General features: G+C 63.9%; 1 protein-coding gene across 1 annotated transcript; it reads left to right on the forward strand.

The window, feature by feature from the left end:
* The first annotated feature begins 1,562 nt into the window (after positions 1-1,562).
* On the forward strand, positions 1,563-10,813 carry TFAP4 (transcription factor AP-4). Its single transcript, XM_037386541.1, has 7 exons — positions 1,563-1,788; positions 5,763-5,928; positions 6,460-6,558; positions 7,095-7,265; positions 7,542-7,679; positions 9,190-9,348; positions 9,468-10,813. The coding sequence occupies exons 1-7, from the start codon at positions 1,700-1,702 to the stop codon at positions 9,660-9,662; spliced, it is 1,017 nt and encodes a 338-aa protein (XP_037242438.1). The 5' UTR covers positions 1,563-1,699; the 3' UTR covers positions 9,663-10,813.
* The last annotated feature ends 6,597 nt before the right edge of the window (positions 10,814-17,410 follow it).

Here is a 17,410-nt window from a genome sequence, read left to right on the forward strand (position 1 = left end):
TGAGGTTGGATGGGGTGGTGTAGGATGGGATTGGAACAAGACTGGTTGGGATGGGATGGGATAGGATGGATAGGATCGGATGGGGCTAAAGCAGGATGGGATGAGGTGGGATGGAGTCAGGTCAGGAAGGGATAGGGATGGGATAGGAACAAGAGAGGTCAGGACAGGGTAGGTTAGGATAGGATAGTGCTAGGGGAGGATGGGATGAAGACAGTACAGGACAGGATAAGGTGGGATAGAGAAAGAGCTGGATGGGATGGGATGGTCTCAGGACAGAATGGGATAGGATGGGTAGGATTGGGTGGGGTTAGGGCAGGATGGGATGAGGTAGGATGGGGTCAGGTCAGGATGGGATGATATAGGGACCACACAGGTCAGGATAGGGTAGGTTAGGGCAGGGCAGGACAGGCTGGGGACAGACAGGATAGGATTGAATGGAGATAGTGCCAGATAGGATGGGATGGTCTCAGGACAGAACAGGATAGGATGGGATAGGGTGGATGTGACTGGATAGAGCTAGGGAAGGATGGGATGAGGTGGGATGGGGACAGAACAGGATGGGATGGGATAGGGATAGCACAGGTCAGAATGGGACAGGATAGGGACAACACAGGTCAGGATGGGTGGGATGTGATGAGACAGGAGAGGAGAGGGCTAGGGCAGGATGGGGTGAGGTGGGATGGGGACAGATCAGGATGGGATAGGATAGGGTGGGATGGGTAGGATTGGAGGGGCTAGGGCACGATAGGATGGTATGGGGTCAGGTCAGGATGAGATGAGGACAAGATAGGTCAGGATGGGATAGGATAGGATTGGATGAGACTAGAGCAAGATAGGGTGAGGTGGGATGGGGACAGGTCAGGATGGGATGGGATAGGATAGGATGGATAGGATTGGAGGGGCTAGGGCAGGATGGGATCGGATAGGATGGGCTGGGATTGGACAGGACTAGGGCAGGGCGGGGTGAGATGGGATGGGGGCAAGACAGGTCAGGATGGGATAGGATGGGATGGGATCAGAGGGGCTAGGGCAGGATGGGATGGGGTCAGGTCAGGATGGGGACAAGACAGGTCAGGATGGGATAGGATGGGACTAGGGCAGGATGGGATGAAGTGGGATAGGGACAGGGCAGGATGGGATGGGATAGGATAGGATCAGAGGAGCTAGGGAAGGATGGGATGGGGTCAGGTCGGGATGGGGATGAGACAGGTTAGGATGGGATGGGATAGGATGGGATTAGGGCAGGATGGGATGAGGTGGGACAGGGACAGGTCAGATCGGGATGTGATGGATGGGATGGACAGGATCGGGGGGGGGGGGCGAGGGCAGGATAGGATAGGATAGGATAGGATGGGATGGGCCGGGGTCGGGCCGGGCCGGGCCGGGGCAGGGCAGGGCAGGGCAGGGCCGGGGCAGGGCAGGGCAGGGAGGGTGGCCGGGCCGGGCCGGGCCGAGCCCCGGAGCCCCGAGCCCGGCGCGGGAGGTGGTGCCGGGCCCGCTCCCCCGCCCCCGCCCCGCGCCGTCCTTTGTTTACATGGGCCGGTGGCGGGCGGGGGCGGCGCCGCGGGGGCGGCGGGCGGGGGCAGGCGGCGGGCGGGAGCCGCGCTCGCACCAGCTGTTTCCCGCCTTGAGCCGCAGGCAGAGGCCGCCGGAGCCGGAGCCGGAGCCGGGCCCGGGCGCCCCCCGCCGCCCCCCCGGCATGGAGTACTTCATGGTGCCGGCCCAGAAGGTGCCGTCCCTGCAACACTTCAGGAAATCCGAGAAGGAGGTCATCGGCGGGCTCTGCAGGTGGGGGCGCGGGGGAGGCGGGGGGACCCCCGGCGGCGGAGGGGCGGGAGGGGGGGGGAGCAGCAATAAAAAAAAAAACCACACGTTTTTAGGGTTTTTTTTTGGCGGCGGAGGGGAGGGGGCGCGTTGCCGGGGGGAGCGCGGCGCGGCCGCCGCAGCCCCACCGCCCGCACGTGGTCCCGGCCGCGCACATGGGGCCGGGCGGCCACGCGTGGCCGGGAGCGGGAGGCGCCGCCCGGCCGCCCCCGCCGCGGGGCTGGGGGGGGGCTGCGGGGGTGGGGGGCCGGGGGTGTGTGCGGGGGGGTGGGGGGGGTCCGGCGGGGTGTGCGCGGGGGGGGTGTGTTTACTGCCGGGCCTGGCCGTGACTCTGCAGCCCTCCCGGAGGAGGCGGGTCGTGCCCGGGGCTGCCGGGACATGTAGTGCGGGGAGGCGGCGGCACAAAGCCCGGGACGCGCCGGCGGAGCCCCGGGGGATCGGGGACCCGCACCCCCGGCTGCCCGTCCCCCCCCCCTCCCCGGCCCCGCATCGGGGCCGGAGCCCCGGGACTGCTCCGCGCCGGCGGGGCCTGGCGGGGAGGCGGCGGCCGGCGGGGCCCCGCCACGCGTGGGGGGCGGCACAGGCCCCTCGGGGCCACGCGGGGCGGCCCGCGGCGCTCCGGGCCCCGGGGGGGGTACAGGGACCCCCCCGCCGCCCCCGCGGGCCTTGCCCCGCCGTGAGGCGGGCCTGAGCGGCCGGGCCTGCCGCGCCTGGGGGGCGGCGTGGGGCCCTGTGGGGCAGTCCGGGCCCGTGGGGCCCAGCCCGGCCGTGGGGCAGCCAGGCCCCGCTGCACGTGTGGGGCAGGCCCGGCCCTGCCGTGGGGCAGCCTTGCCCCGGCTGCCGCACGCTCCCCCCATGGGGCAGCCCTGCCCCACGGGCCCACCCGCGGTGGGGGGTTGTGTCCCGGGGATGCTCGGGGGGTGCCCACCCCTCAGGCCCCGGGGGTGCGGCTGTGGGGCAGGGGTGCGGGGCTGTGGGGTGGTTGCACCGGGGTCCCCCACCTGGGTGACTGCAGGGGGCTGTGGGCCCGTGGCCGGGGTGGAGGGGCGGCTGTGTGGGGTGGGAAATGCAGCCGTCCTGCCCGGGGCCCGGGGTATGCGTGGCCCCACACCTGGTCCGGCATGGGGCAGAGCTCTGGGGGAGCCTCGCTGCCTTTGCACTGCCCCGAGCTGGGGACGCCCTGCCTGGGGGGCTGGTGGTGCAGGGGGATGCCCTGCCTGCAAGCTGGGGGTGCGGGGGGGGGGGGCACCCTGCTTGTAACCTCGGACAGCCTGCCTGAAAAGCTTAGTGAGCTCGGGGATGCCCTTTGTGCAAGCTTGGGGACACCCTGCCTTCGGGCTCCAGCAGCCTGGGGATGCCCTGCCTGTGATCCTGGGGACACCCTGCCTGCCAGCTCCCGGCACTCGGGGATGCCCTGCCTGTGATCCTGGGGACACCCTGCCTGCCAGCTCAGGTGCACCCTGCTTGCAACCTCAGGGGCAGGCTGCCTGCAAGCTTAGTGAGCTTGGGGATGCCCTTCCTGCAGGCGTGGGGATACTCTTGCTTCTGAATTGGGGGACACCCTGCCTGTGACCTCGGGGAGCTTGGCGAGTCCCTGCCTGCATGGCTGTGCCTCCCTGGCGCACCAGTGCACACCGCAGCACGAGTTGCAGATGTGAGCAGGCGGAGTGGGGCATCTGCCACGGGCCTGCCAAGCTCCAGGTCTCTGTGCCAGGCCAGGGCAGTGCTGCGGCAGTGGCCGGCTCAGACACCCCCGTGGGTTTGTTTCCCTCGAGGTCTGGGCGAGTGCGATGTCCCTGCTGGGCTTTACTGGGGGCTGCTGTGCTACTGAGGTGGGAAGCACCAAATTCTACTTGCCCAACCCAAACCCCACGGCACTGGCACCAGGCTGGGGACACCCTGGGGGCTGCTCGCCGGTGCTAGGGCTGTGGTGGGTGCCACCTGCTCCCCCTGCCTCTGTCTTGCCCCATCCCTGGTGGTGCTGGGTGCCTGGCAGGCTTCTGAACCCGTGGGTTTTTTCCCTCCTTTCCATATTTTGCTGTCACTTCTCAGGTCTCTTCCCAGGAAGAGCAGCTGGGGCAGGTTGCGGGGGGTCTGCCGGTGAGGAAGCAGGCTCTTCCTCCTTCCCCGGTATTTAAGAAACCGCTTCCGTGCTGCCCGGTCCTGGGCCTCTCCATCCCATTCCCCTTGCACGGCCGCAGCTGGCAGTCCGACATCCCAGAGCAGCGCTTTGGCCGCCTCCCCGACCTTACCAGGCATCGCTGCAGGGAGACAGGGGACAGACTGCCTGTACAGAGGGATGATGTCCCCGAGACCAGCTGGGGTTTGGCATGTTTTGGGGATGAGCTTGGGGCTGGTTTTTGGCAGGAGCAGGGAGGCAAGTGGGAGCCCTGTGCCATGGTCCGCAGGCAGCTCTTGGTTCATGTGGCTGACGGCTGCTGCCTGCGAGTGGGGCAGACCCCCAGGCACCCATACCAGTTCCACACCCCCCAGGACGCCCACTGGGAGCTGCATGGGAGCGAACCAACCAGTTCAGCGGGCAGTTGGCACCTGGTGCCAGCCTGCACCAGGATGCTGCCTCAGTGGTTGGGGACAAACAAATTCCTGTCCCCCTGGGCTGAGCTGGGGTCCCCTTCCCTGTCCCCATGTACTCGGAGCAGTGGCAGCGTGTTCTCTGGTCACAACAGGCGATGGGTGGCTTGGGAGCCTGCAGGCACTGTGTGGGCACACAGTGGTGCTGTGAGCAGGGCTTGGCTTTGCTCTGGGCTCCCAAACCTCCACAGTTCTGCTGTGGCCTCGCCGGGAAGGTGGGAGGGCTGCCGGGCTTTGATTTCCAGCCCGGTGTTGGCAAGGCATTGGGTGGGACAGTCCTGTCTCCCTGTCCTGGAGCCGATGGGCACCCGAGTGGGAGGCTGAAGCCTGTCTTATCTTGCCCCAACCCTTGTGTTTAGTCTTCAGTGCCCTGCAGCACCCCTGGTGCTGGCAGCCTGGCGGGCGGGTGGTGGGTGCTGGGTGCTTGCTGGCACCCTGGCAGGCGCTGCTGCCGGCAGCAGTGGGGAGGCGAAATGGCGTGGCAGGGGCTGCCAGTCGCGTTGGTTTGGTGTAGTGGCCAACCATTGCCCTGTGCTCAGCGTGTTAATTGCCAGTGCCAGCCACTGCCCGACAGGCTCGGCGTCCCTGCCGTCCAAAATCCTTGCTGGGACCCAGTCGCCCTGCTCCCTGGGGTGTTTTGGGGAAGAAGCGAGGTGTAGGTGAAGGAGCTGGATGCCCACGGTGGTGGGCTTTGCTTGGGGGGCTTGTGCCCTGGGCCCATCGGTGATGGCCTTGGCTGGCCAGAGCCCTCGTTGCCACCATCCCCACTTGCTGCCAGCGGCATTGCCGGCGCTGGGAGGCATTTCCCGGGCCATCTGGGGGGCGAGGGCGTGGGGGGCGAGGAGGCAGTGGCAGGAAGCAGGCAGGAGCTGCGGCTTGGGGTGGGGACGGGGGCTTCTCTGCTGGGAGCTGTCATCTGGAAGCCATCAGCGGGGCGGGAGGGAAGGAGCCGCCTTCCCGGGGCCACACACGCTGGCCAGCCCCGTGGGGACGCAGCCGGCCGGCCCGCAGCCTCCCTCGCCCGCCTGGGGGTCCCCACCGTGCCCTGCCCTCCCCTCGCCCAGGCTGGCCGCCAGCGCTGGCATTGGGCAGCCTGTGTCTGAGCCTGGTGGACCTGGGGGGCTGCAGTGGGGCGATGCACCCTCCAGAGCTTTGAGTACGGGGCTGGAGAAACCCACCCACCCGCTTTCATGCGCACCAGTGCCGCAGCCATCGGCATCCATCAGTGTTTCCCATCCCTTTGGCATCTTGGCATTGTCATTGTGGAGAGAGGGGGGGACATGGCGGGGGCGAGCTGGCAGCAGGGGTACAGTCCCCTTGTCCCTAACCCCAAACCTCTCTTGTAGCTTGGCTAACATCCCGTTGACTCCGGAGACCCAGCGGGACCAGGAGCGGCGGATACGCAGGGAAATCGCCAACAGCAACGAGAGAAGGCGGATGCAGAGCATCAATGCTGGCTTCCAGTCTCTGAAAACCCTCATCCCACACACGGATGGGGAGAAGCTCAGCAAGGTGAGTGGGACATCACTGGGGCTGCGGCAATGTGGGATGCAGATGCCAGTCCTGCACGTGGAAGTTTTTGGCATTGCGTGTTGGGCAGAACAGGGTTGTAAGAGTAATTTGGGGTATTTGCATATGTTAAATCAGTGATGGGGGTCTCTCCTGGGGAGGTTTCTTTGGTGGGAGCGAGCGTGTGATGCAGACCTGGTGTCCTGGAGTGGTCTGGGTGTGTGTGTGACAGCACCCAGCACCCCAGGAGCAGGGTGGCATGTGCCTGGGTGAGGAGATGGTCCTGCTGCAGAGGAGCTGGTGCTTGGCAGCTGGTCGGGTTCCTGAGATGGGTGAACTGGAGGTTCACCATGGTGGAAAGCCCAGGGAAGACCTGGGGGTGAAGCAGACCCTGGATGGAGATGTCGGGGCTGAGCAAGGAGTGGTGGTGCTGCTGCCTCCTGGGCAGGGAGGGAGCTCAGCAGGAGGGGGGGCTTCTTGTGGGGACACCGGAGTCTCTCCTGCCTCAGCGTGCCCCTCCTGGCTCTCCTGCAGGCGGCCATCCTCCAGCAGACGGCCGAGTACATCTTCTCCTTGGAGCAGGAGAAGACTCGGCTACTGCAGCAGAACACCCAGCTCAAGCGGTTCATCCAGGTAGCACCTGCCTGCACACCCCAGGGATGGGATGGGATGGGACAGGACAGTCCCAGCTGGCTGGGGAGGGGATGTCATCGCCTGTTCCTTGGGGTCAGGGTGAGACCTTCTGCCCTAATAAGCCAGGGAATTGAGATGGTTCGCACCCTCCTGGCAGGATGGAGGAGCCCTGTTCAACCCAGCATCCCTTACCTGGCAGGGGGAGAAGGGCTGGGGTCCCATTTTTCCATTTGGGGTATCAGGGTACAGCCCCGTGGCAGTTCCCCCTCTGAGGTGGCCCGGTTGAGCTGTCCTGGGTGTCAGTGTGAGAAGCAGGTTTGCACGAGGCTGTGGGGTGGTGAGGACCAGGAGGATGGGCACGTGCAGGGTGCAGGAGCCCATCTGTCCCCAGGCGTTGCCCCCATCCTCAGGGAGAACCCCTGCCGGGAGCTGTGCTGGGGGGCAGCTGAGGGGATGGCATCACCCCAGTGTGATCTGGATGGTGGGGAGAGCATCGGGGCTGGTCCCCACCCCCCTGACACTTTGTCCCCGTGCAGGAGTTCAGCGGCTCCTCCCCGAAACGGCGACGGGCAGAGGACAAAGATGAGGGGATCGGCTCGCCAGACATCTGGGAGGACGAGAAGGCTGAGGATCTGCGGCGGGAGATGATTGAGCTCCGGCAGCAGCTGGACAAGGAGCGCTCGGTCCGCATGATGCTGGAGGAGCAGGTGAGGGCGCGCAGGGCCGGGCCCGGCCGGCCGTGCGCGGGGTGGGCTCGCCCTCTAGCGGGCTGTGCCGCGCCCGGCCCGGAGCCCCCCAGGGACGCCGGTGCTGCCAGCGCGGCTGCTGCCCTGGCCACCTCTGCTCCATGCTTGGCCGTGGGCTCCCTGCTTCTGCTGCGTCCACCCCACAGAGGGGGGCAGCCCGTGGCTGGGGGTGGGGAGGGTGCCGTGCCGGGAGCGGGCTGGGCTCCCCACTGATGCTGGGGTGCTCTCGGCTGGCAGGTTCGCTCCCTGGAGGCCCACATGTACCCCGAGAAGCTGAAGGTGATCGCTCAGCAAGTGCAGCTCCAGCAGCAACAGGAACAGGTGAGGTTGCTGCACCAGGAGAAGCTAGAGCGTGAGCAGCAGATCCGAACCCAGGTGAGTGTGCAGATGCCATCCCAGCCCACCCTGGCCGTAGCCCACCTGTGGGGACCCCCTGGTAGCCTTCCACCCCCTGAGCGGTGCAGCCAGGTGCTCAGCTGGTGAAATACAGAGGGACGGGATGGTTCAGTGATGTGCTTTCTCGTGAGCTGGCTGGGTCGGACAGCAACGTCCCAGCAAAGCGCTTGTTCTTGGGGAACTGGAAGAGCCTCCCACAGTGCTCGGGTAGGCTGCGCTTGCAGGCACCCCTGTTTTAGGGGCGGGGGGGGATCCATGGCTTGGACCATGCTGAGGCAGCTTGCAGGTGGCTCTGTTCCCCAGTGCAGAGGGTTTTTTATGGGGAAGGTCGCTTTCTGGCGTCAGGGATTCAGCTTGGCGTGAGCGAGCCCATGGCTTTCCAAGGCTGTGCTGGGAGGTGCTGGATGCAGCCACCCACAACTCATCCCACCCCAGTGCTGTGTCCCTCCCTCCTAGGTCCTCCCCACCAGGCATGGGTGGAGAGCAGCTCCCGCTCCGGTGAGCTGTGGGTCCTGCTCCACCTCACACCGGGCGTGTTTCCTCACCCTCATGGGTGATAAATGGGCACCTATCCCATCCGTGGGTGATGCCAGCAAGTCATGATGGCACCACGGCCGGCAGCTGATGCAGGTCATGCTCTCTGTGCTGGCATGGGTGGCTTGCAGTGGCACGGAGGCCAGCCCCATCTCTGGGGTTCACCTCTCGCTGGGTGACCCCTGATGAGTTTTGGGGACCCCCACATCGCTCCCTGCCACCTGCCAGGCTGGGAAAGGGGAGCGGGCGAGCTGGCAGGCGGCGCTGCAGGGCAGGCGTGGCAGGACAGCGGGGCAGGAGCCTTCAGCCTTTTTCCCTGGCACAGTTGGATTTGCCAACAGTGGGGGGAGCCTTACGCCAGCCTGGTGCGGTGAGGAGGCAGCGCAGTGCTGCTACCCGGTCCTTGCTCACTGCTGCCCTCGAGCTCAGCCTGGGGACGTGCCAGTCTGAGCAGCTTCTAAGGGAGGGGGAGAAACCAGCTTCTTCCCTCCTTTGGCTTCTGCAGAGCTGCATCCCGCAGGATTCCTGCCGGCCACCTCCTGGGGAAGTTCAGCCTATTTTTAGGTGAACTCTCCTTAGCCTCCTGCTAGGGTGGATCTTCCCATCCACTGTTTTAGCGAGGATCTCTGAGGGGTGTGGTGGGTTCCCAGCTGCACAGGTCGGGGTGATGGGGAGGGCTGGCGCTTGTCTCACCTGGTTTATAAGCCCAGATTTTTCCCCCTTTGGGATACAGGGAATCCTTCATGTTCTGCTCTGCCAAAGCTAACGGCAGCTTTTAGCTGGCATCCTGTCGCGTCCATCCGGGATGGGTGAACTGGTGCAGCTGAGCTGCTGCTTCAGCTTTTTCAGGCTCTGGAAGGAGTTTGGATTCCACAAACAAGCATGATGCACTCCCCATCGCTGCTGTGCCCAGGTCCCTGCTGACCGGGTTGGGGGTTTTTGCTTCTCTCCCCAGCTCCTGCCATCACATGCTCCCCCAGCACCCACCCACCACCCCACCGTGATTGTTCCAGCGCCGCCTCCCTCCCATCACGTCACCGTGGTCACCATGGGCCCATCCTCAGTCATCAACACAGTCTCCACATCCCGGCAAAACCTGGACACCATCGTTCAGGTAAGGGGGGTAATTGGGGAGGCCAGTGGCGGGGGGGCTTTGGGGGAATCCCAGCCCCCCCCGGGGTGCATCAGAAGCTGGGACACGGTGTCCTGACGGCCGGTGGTTGTCATCGGCAGGCGATCCAACACATCGAGGGAACGCAGGAGAAGCAGCTGCAGGAAGAGGAGCAGAGACGCGCCGTCATTGTGACACCGGCACGCGCCTGCCCTGAGCCCTCTGCCTCCGACACCGCCTCTGACACCGAGGGCAACGACAGTGACTCCATGGACCAGAGCAAAGAAGAGCCCTCGGGGGACGGGGAACTGCCCTGACACCCCCTGGCCGGCAGCTGGGGAGGGGAGATGGGGCGGGGGCGGGAAACGTCAGAGAATATGCTGAAATTTTTAAAAAATACAACATGATTTGGGTCTCTTTTATGACCTTTTTCCAATACTGTAAAGCAGAGCGCTAGAAGCAGGCAAAGGTCACCCTTCAGCCTGGGGGGTGGTGGGCGCTTGAGGGCGGCCACAGCGGGAAGGGGGGGGGGCACGGGGTGCAGTGGGATGGCAAGGGGTGGGGTGGGATTTTAGGGACAGGGGTTTGCAGCCCCCCCACCCCATTTTATCACTGTCCCCCCTCCCCCCACCGTCTCGCAGGGAATCCTGCCAAGCTAGCAGCAGCCCCGGTGTTCCTGATGGTGTTCCCTTGGGACAGGGCCTTCGGTTGGGATCTTAATTTGTTTTTTCCTCCTCTTTTGTGGTTTTTCTTTTTTTCTTTTAATTAAGTGTTCATTTTTAAGCAGGGGGAGATGCCAAGTGACACGGCAGCAAAGGTGGGACAGGGTCCCCTGGCTTCGGGGTACAACCAGCCCCACCACAGCTCCTGCACCGGGCAGTGAAAAACCCTTTGGAGATTAAAAATTCCTGAGATGATGCCATCGGAGCACAGGCAGGAGGGCCGGCATGTGACACCCCCCCGGCGTTCCCAACACCCACCTTCTCGGCATGGGGATGGCAGTTTGGGGGCTGATTTTACTCCCCGCCCCAAGTCTCTGTCCCCATCCCTGTCCCCCCCACCCTTCTCCCATCCCTCCTTTAAGCACTTAATCCGGTTTGCGGGGTCTGTCAGCTCCGAAGAGCTTTTCTATTTCGTGATTGTGTCGCTTGGGTCTGTCATGGCGGGCGGGGGGGGTGGTGGGTATCTCCATTTTTGTGTGTTCCCCCCCCTCGCCCTCGCCACCCCCCACCCGGCTGTAGGGTTTTAGGCCAGTTGTGTGTAGAGCCTTGGTGGTATTTGGTAGGTTCCCCCCCAGCTGCAGCTGTTTCTTGGTTCCTTTTCCTATTTTTTTTTTTTGTATTTTTTTTACGATTTTCAGGTCTGTGTTGATTGAGAAGCTATTCTATTTTGTTAAGAAAGTGGAAAAAAAAAAAAGAGGCTCGTGCCTTTGTAAAGAAACAAAATAAAGTTTGTACTTGGTTTTTTAGAAGCTTGGTCCTGGCGTTCGTGTTTGTGGGGGAGATGGGGACAGGGACAGATCTGGCCCCTGTGGGACACCGATCCCTCTCCAGGGATGCAGGGCTCGCGGGGAGGGCAGGGGAGCGCTGCCTGCGCTGGGGATTCCAGGCAAAGGCAGAAGGATGCCGGCTGCAGTGAGGTTCGCCGCTGAGTGGCCGGGTCATATTTAAAGGCTCAGCCTTGGCAGGGCTGCCCCGTGTGCTATGAGCGTGTCAGGGCTCAGCTCACTGTTGAGATCGAGCAGGGGTGCCCCGCTGGTTTAGTGAGGCTGCTGGGCTGGGGGGAGGGTGGCGTCAGCCTCTCTGTCCCCCTGTCCTGGGGGTGGCACCTGTGGTCCCCCAGGATGGTGTGTCCCCATGGTCCCCTGTTTCTGCATGGCTCTCCGTGGGGCTGCTGCTGTGCCTTGTGGATCTGTCGGCATGGGGATGCATGTCTCTCCATGGCTTTTTGGAGAGGGGCATCCACCTCTGACCATCCCCCCACAGCTGTGGGTCTCTCCCACTCCCCCTCCACACCATGGCCCTCCATGGTGCCTGGCTGAGGGCCAGCCCCTCTCTGCTCCTCACCGTTGCCCCTTCCCCCCAACCCCACCTTAGGGCTGGGGTCTCCCATGCTTGCAGGGGGAGCTGGGCTCAGGCCTCTTCTTTTCCTCCCAGTTTGGCCCCTTTCCCAAGAAAAAGCTGGCTCATGCCTGCCCCCACAAAAGTGGCTTCTCCAGTGCTGGAGCCCAGGGCCACTGCTACAGCCAGGCTCTGGGGACAGCACTGGGTGTCTATCCCCTGCAAGTGAGCGTGACAGAAGCTGGTGACCCTGCACCTCCACCTGCTGCCATCCCCCATGCCATGCTGCTGGCGACAATGGGGGCATGCCCAGGGTGGAGGGGGACATGGGCTTTTGCCTACAGGGTGCATGGCATCGCCTGGAGTTGGTGACCTGTGGTGGCCCTACATCAGCCCAGGAGGACATGCCCGGGGCCACTGACCTTTGGGGACACATGGGGGACACCACGGTGCCGTGATGCTCAGCTTGTCCTCTCCGTGAAGTCCTGCTCCAGCCAAAAAGGGGCTGCAGGAACTTGAGGCAGCCCAAGGAGATCCACTGCCCCATGGCAGCGGGATGCTGTGATGGCAATGGTGACCCCACATGGGCAGTGCCACCCAGGGACCCCATGCCAGGAAGTGTCCTATGCCATCATGTCCCTGACACGGGCCTTTCCTGGTGCTGCAGCACTGCTGCTGTGCCCCGTCCCTGTCCCCGTCCCCATCCCCAGGGCCCCCTGGGAGCTGAAGAACTGCGGTGGCAGCATCTGTGCTGGCCGTGCCGGCAGCTGCCTGCCTGCCTGCCCTGCCCCGCGCCTGCCGGCACTGTATAAATAGAGGCAGTGAGCGGCAGGGAGCTCCTGGCAGCCACCATGAAGGGCCTCAACCTGCTCTGCTGCTGCGTGGCCTCGCTCCTGCTCCTCAGCACTGCAGGTACGGCTGCCCACTGGGCTGTGGGTGCCTGTGGGGCTGTGGGTGCCTGTGGGGCTGTGGGTACCTGCAGGGTGGTAGGGACCCTGTGGGGCTGTGGGTCCCCAGGGGGCTGTGGGTGCCTGTGGGGCTGTGGGTCCCCATGGGGCTGTGGGTACCTGCAGGGTGGCAGGGGCCCCATGGGGCTGTGGGTCCTCAGGGGGCTGTGGGTACCTGCAGGGTGGCAGGGGCCCCATGGGGCTGTGGGTCCCCATGGGGCTGCAGGGCCCCACAGTGCTGTGGTGTCCCCATGGGGCTGTGGGTGCTCAATGGGGTTCTGGGTCCCCAAGGAGACTGCAGGTCCCCGTGGGGCTGCAGGTACCTATGGGGCTGTGGGCACCCATGGGGCTGGGAGCGCCTGTGGGGCCATGGGTTCCTGTGGGTTGTGGGTGCTCGCTGGGGCTGTGGGTGCCTGTGGGGCTGCAAGTACCTGTGGGGCTGTGTGGGTGCTCATCAGGTCTATGGGTGCCCATGGGGCTGTGGGTGCCCTGCAGGGCTGCAGGTGCCTGTGGGGCTGTGGGTGCCGGTGAGTTTCTGGGGTGCCTAGTGAGCCCAGCCTGTGTCCCAGGACGTGGTGGGTGCCAGGAGCAGGACAGGGTGGCAGGGGTACAGCCATCTGGGCTCCCCGGCAGCTCTGCCAGGGCTGCAGAGTCACCCCAAAATGTGCACGGGAGCACAGGTGGCCGTGGCCGGGAGGGGCTGGCAGCAGGGTGCAGGCTGGGGTCCCCCCTCTGCAGCCAGGGTGGGCGCAGGGGCTGTGCTGCTGCCAGCACGCCCAGGGTCAGTGTCACCCACGGGTGCCAAGGTGTCTCAGTTTCGGGCAGTGAGGATTTGGGGGGAGCTGCCAGGGTGCCGGGGCACCCCATAGTCAGGGCAGGGTGGGCTAGGCTGTTTGTCCTGGGGGTCCCCCCACCCCTAAGGACCTGCCAAGCAAGAGAGCACTTTGGGTGACCCCCGACCCCTTTCCCTGGGCCATCCCATACCCGCTCAGCACCCCTGTCCTCAGCTGGGCGTCCCCTGGGGCCGTGCAGTGGGGCGGCATCGCTGGTACCCTTGCTTGCCCTTGAGTTAATTTGGGCTGGTTCTCTGCCTGGCTGGGCTCCGGCGGCCACGCTGCTGGGAGGGGGGCGGCTAAGTATGGAAACAGCCGTGTAAGGGGACACTGCAGTCCCTGCAGCAGCCCTGGCCCCCACGGCCGCCGGCCCCCCCTGCCCTGTGCCGCTGCGGCCCCGCGCGCGGGCACCCGCAGCTGCCGCCTTCCAGCACCCGGCACCCCTGGCCCCGCTGAGTTTTGGCCTTTTAAGGGCATCTTGGACCATTCTTGTGAATAAACGGGTTTTGGGGCCAGCAATGCACCCCGCCAGTGGTGGGGTGACCTCCACGGGGCCGCAGGTCACGTCTGGGGATAAGGGGTTTGTCAAGGTCCTCTATGGGCATGGCCGGTGGCTGGTGCCCTCCCCAGGCTGGGCTGGTGGCCTTGTGGGATGTCAGGGGTTTGTCACCAATGTGGGTGACCACCGGCTCGCCTCTTGGTTGTGCTGAGGCTGGCACAGAGGCCAGCACGTCCCCAGCTGTGGCAGACAGTGAGGGAGCAGGCTGGGCAATGCCATGGGGCTGGGCACGGTGCTGGGCACCTTGCCACCAGCACCCTGCTCAGCCCAGCGCCGGGGTCCCCTGTCGCAGAGGAGGCTCTGGGGCCAGGAGGTGCGTTGGGGTCTGCAGCCCAGAGCCAGCCCTGATGGCTGGCTGAGGCCCCCCCAGAGACCCCATCCTCGGTGTCTCCTGCTTATTGGGGTGGGGGTGGGGGGCATATTTCACCCTGGAGCTGTAGGTTTGGGAAAAACTATAAGCACTGGCACAGCTCCTGCCCCTGGTTCTGCTCTGCAGGGACCGGTGGGGTTTGCGCAATGAGTTTTGCTTTTCTTTTGATGCCAAGCCGGGCTCTTGGCGCTGGGCTTCTTTGGGGTGCAGAAGGTGGCTTGGGGGGTTGTTTTCCCAGTTTTGGGGGTTGTCTTCCCATTTAACTCTACTTTGGTGAGGAGAAGGCGGGGGGAGCCCAGTGGGGAACCAGGGGCTTCGCCAATGCGTCAGAGGTGTGGTGCTCGGGCTGAGGGCAGGGTTCGGTGACGCCTGGGGCTGCTGGGACCCTGTCACTGCTCCGGCGGTGGGAAGTGCCCTGTGCCGGCAGTCGTGCAGCCCCAGCCAAAACAGTCCATGGCCCACGTGGCCACGGCTGGCAAAGCTCCCCAGTGTGGCCGGGAGCCCCGGCAGGGGCCAGCACCCACCGTGGGGCTGGGCGATGGCTCAGGGCAAGGACACTTGCCCGCTGTGCCATCCTGGCTCCTGCCCAGGGGAAGGTCTTCTCCCTGCACTTGCACCTTGGGCAGAGCCCAGCCATCCCTTCCAGGCTGGGTGGCCGTAGTGGGTCCCTGTGGCCACCGGGAATGGGCCACGGGGACACTGGCAGGGCAGTGCCCAGCCACTGGACTTGGCAGCTTTGTCTGGGGAGCCCTTGCCCCCCACCAGCCCTCAGGGATTTGAGTGGAGGGCTGTGCTGTGCCATGCCATCACCACCTCTGAGCTGGGCGGGGAGCTGAGGAACACCCTCGCTTGCTGGCATCCTCCTGCAGCACATGCAGAGGGCACAACAGGGCTGGCACAGACCTCTCCTGGTGACAGCGAGCACGGGCCACCACCCCTGGGACTCCTCATCCTGCCTCAGCCTGGGAGATGGTGCCTCAGGATGGGCTCCATCACTGTGTCCTCAGGGCACCTTGGGGTGTTCCCCATCACCCAGGACATGTCACCCTGGCATGGGCTTCATCACCTGAAATATGTCACTTTGGGGTGGGCTCGATCTCCCCAGACAGAACATCTTGGTGTGGGCTCCACCACGTGGGTTGTGTCACCTCGGGTGGGCTCAGGTTGTAGGACACAGCACCCATGGGGACTCCCCACCCTGACTGTCCCAGGCAAGTGCCCCCCAGGGTACCCAGCTTCTTCAGAGGTGGGGGACTGCTGTCTCGCACTGACACCCATCAGGACTCACTCTACCCTCCCTCAGCAGCAGCAGGGCCGCAGGCACCACTGCCATTGGGTGCAGGGTGGCCACAGTGAGGCAAGGGCACCCACAGATCTTGGTTGCTTGTACCACCTACATGGCTGTCACACCCCTGGTGCCTTGCCTGGAGGAGATCCCAGCCCTGACGGCTGCCCCATCTCTCTCCCATACTGTTGGCTGAGCAACGCAAGGCAGATGTCGGGCAGGTTGGCTGTGCTGTGACAACCTCTCCCATCAGCCATCCCTGTCCTGGTGTGTAGGTGACAGTCAGCCAGGCAGGATGGCTGGGACACCTTGCTCGTGCATGGCGCTGGTGGCACAGGGGCACCAGTGGGTCCGTGTGAGATGGCACTGGGCTGGAAGGGCTGTGCTGTGCCTGGGGACAATGCTCAGTGGTCTGTGCTCTTGCCATATACCTGCTGCATCCCCACTCATCGCTCTGCTAGCCCCATGCAGGTCCACATTCCTGTGCCTGGAGCGCAGGCTTGCCAAGGTGTTGGAACTCCAGTCTGGCCGGTGGGTCCAAGGGTGACCAAACTGCTCATAAAATTCCCGTTCCCCAGGTGCTGCAGGAATAACAGTGGGCCCTGCTGCCTTGGCAGGGCTCCACTGGGCTATTTTCAGCCCGTGGGGACATTCCCCTTGTAAGCGATAGCCTGAGGAAGCCGTCAAGCTCGTGTGCTGGTGGGGGCTGGCAGAGGGGCCGGGGAGTCTCCACTGGGCACCCCGAGCCAGGCCGGGGTGTTGGCAGCAGCAGCACAGCCCTGGTGCCAGTCGGGTGCGTGGCTCAACCCTGCCCACCTCCCCACTCGTGGGGGCGTGCCGTGGAAAGGGGCTTGGAGCTGCGTGGCCCCATCCCTGTGTGACAGCTGAGCTGGGTTCCCCTGTCCTTCTGCTGGGGGTATGGGTGAGACCCCTGGGGCTGGGTGCCACTGCTTGGCACAGCCAGGCAGCATCTCTGCCCGGCCATTCCCATGGATTTGAGCATTTTGTGGGGCAATGAATCATCAGGCATTAAAATCCAGGTTGACAAGTCCAGGGGCTCTCCCTGACCTGCCCAGGTGACCAGGAATCCTTGGAATGAGCAAAGAAGAGGGATGGGGGGTCTTCACCCAGGAAGACTCACAATGACTGCATGAAAGATGTCCCTTGGGGACCTGGGGAGGCCCTGGGGTGGGCTGGTACAGCCTCCCGTCACTGGAGGCTCAGGGACACCACCAGCATGACCCCCTGTGCTCAAGGAAGGGGATTCTCCAGCCCCAGCCACACCACAGCACTTCTACCCAGGTCCTTCAGCATCCCCCTGGGCTGTGGATCCCACAAGGCACACCACGGGTAGGTGTTCCTTGATGTACAGTGTGACATCTGCCTGTGCCAAAATGCCATTTTCTCGCTCTCTGCTCACTTGCAGACCCAGAGCTCCTCTGGCCATGAGTGGTGGCTGCTTCATCTTCCACCGTCCTGATCTTTGGATTTTCTGCAAGTCAGGAGTGCAGGTTTTCTTCCAAATCTTTAGAGTGGGTGCCCTGTGGGGAGACAGTTGAAAAAACACTCCGCAGAAGTGATTCCCTGTTTTCATCTCTATATTTAGAAAGCTCCAAGCCTGGTTTTAATCCCTTTGGAGCATCCTGGTGAGGTTTCTTTACCCTTTCTTAATCAAAACATCATGCAGTTCTAGCCAACTATTTATAGAAATCAAATCTATTTTTATTTTTTTTTCAAATAAACTTAAAATCTCCTCCACAAATGAGGTCAAGTTAGGCTGACAAAGCTGGTTCCTATAGCCCTGATGGGCTCTGCACTGAATAACTGGAAAATATTTGCTTTTTGCTGGTGCTTTGGGATCATGAAGCCCCTGGGATGGGATGCTGTGGCTGGGCATCCTGGGCTTTGGGGTGCGCAAGGGTCTGGAGAGCCAAGCCCACCCTTGGCTGCCCTCATGCCTGTGTCCTCTGGGATTCTTGGGCTGTCTGCCAGCTGGTGAAGGTGTTTGCCT

This window comes from Falco rusticolus, chromosome 4 (assembly GCF_015220075.1).
Source record: "Falco rusticolus isolate bFalRus1 chromosome 4, bFalRus1.pri, whole genome shotgun sequence".
In the NCBI taxonomy this organism is placed as follows: Eukaryota; Metazoa; Chordata; class Aves; order Falconiformes; family Falconidae; genus Falco; species Falco rusticolus.

Bases quoted from the DNA above. Each gene is read 5' to 3' on its own strand.
- TFAP4 (XM_037386541.1), top strand. From the start codon at position 1,700: ATGGAGTACTTCATGGTGCCGGCCCAGAAGGTGCCGTCCCTGCAACAC. The intron at 6,559-7,094 runs GTAGCACCTGCC...GTCCCCGTGCAG, and splicing joins AGCTCAAGCGGTTCATCCAG to GAGTTCAGCGGCTCCTCCCC. The intron at 9,349-9,467 runs GTAAGGGGGGTA...TGTCATCGGCAG, and splicing joins ACCTGGACACCATCGTTCAG to GCGATCCAACACATCGAGGG.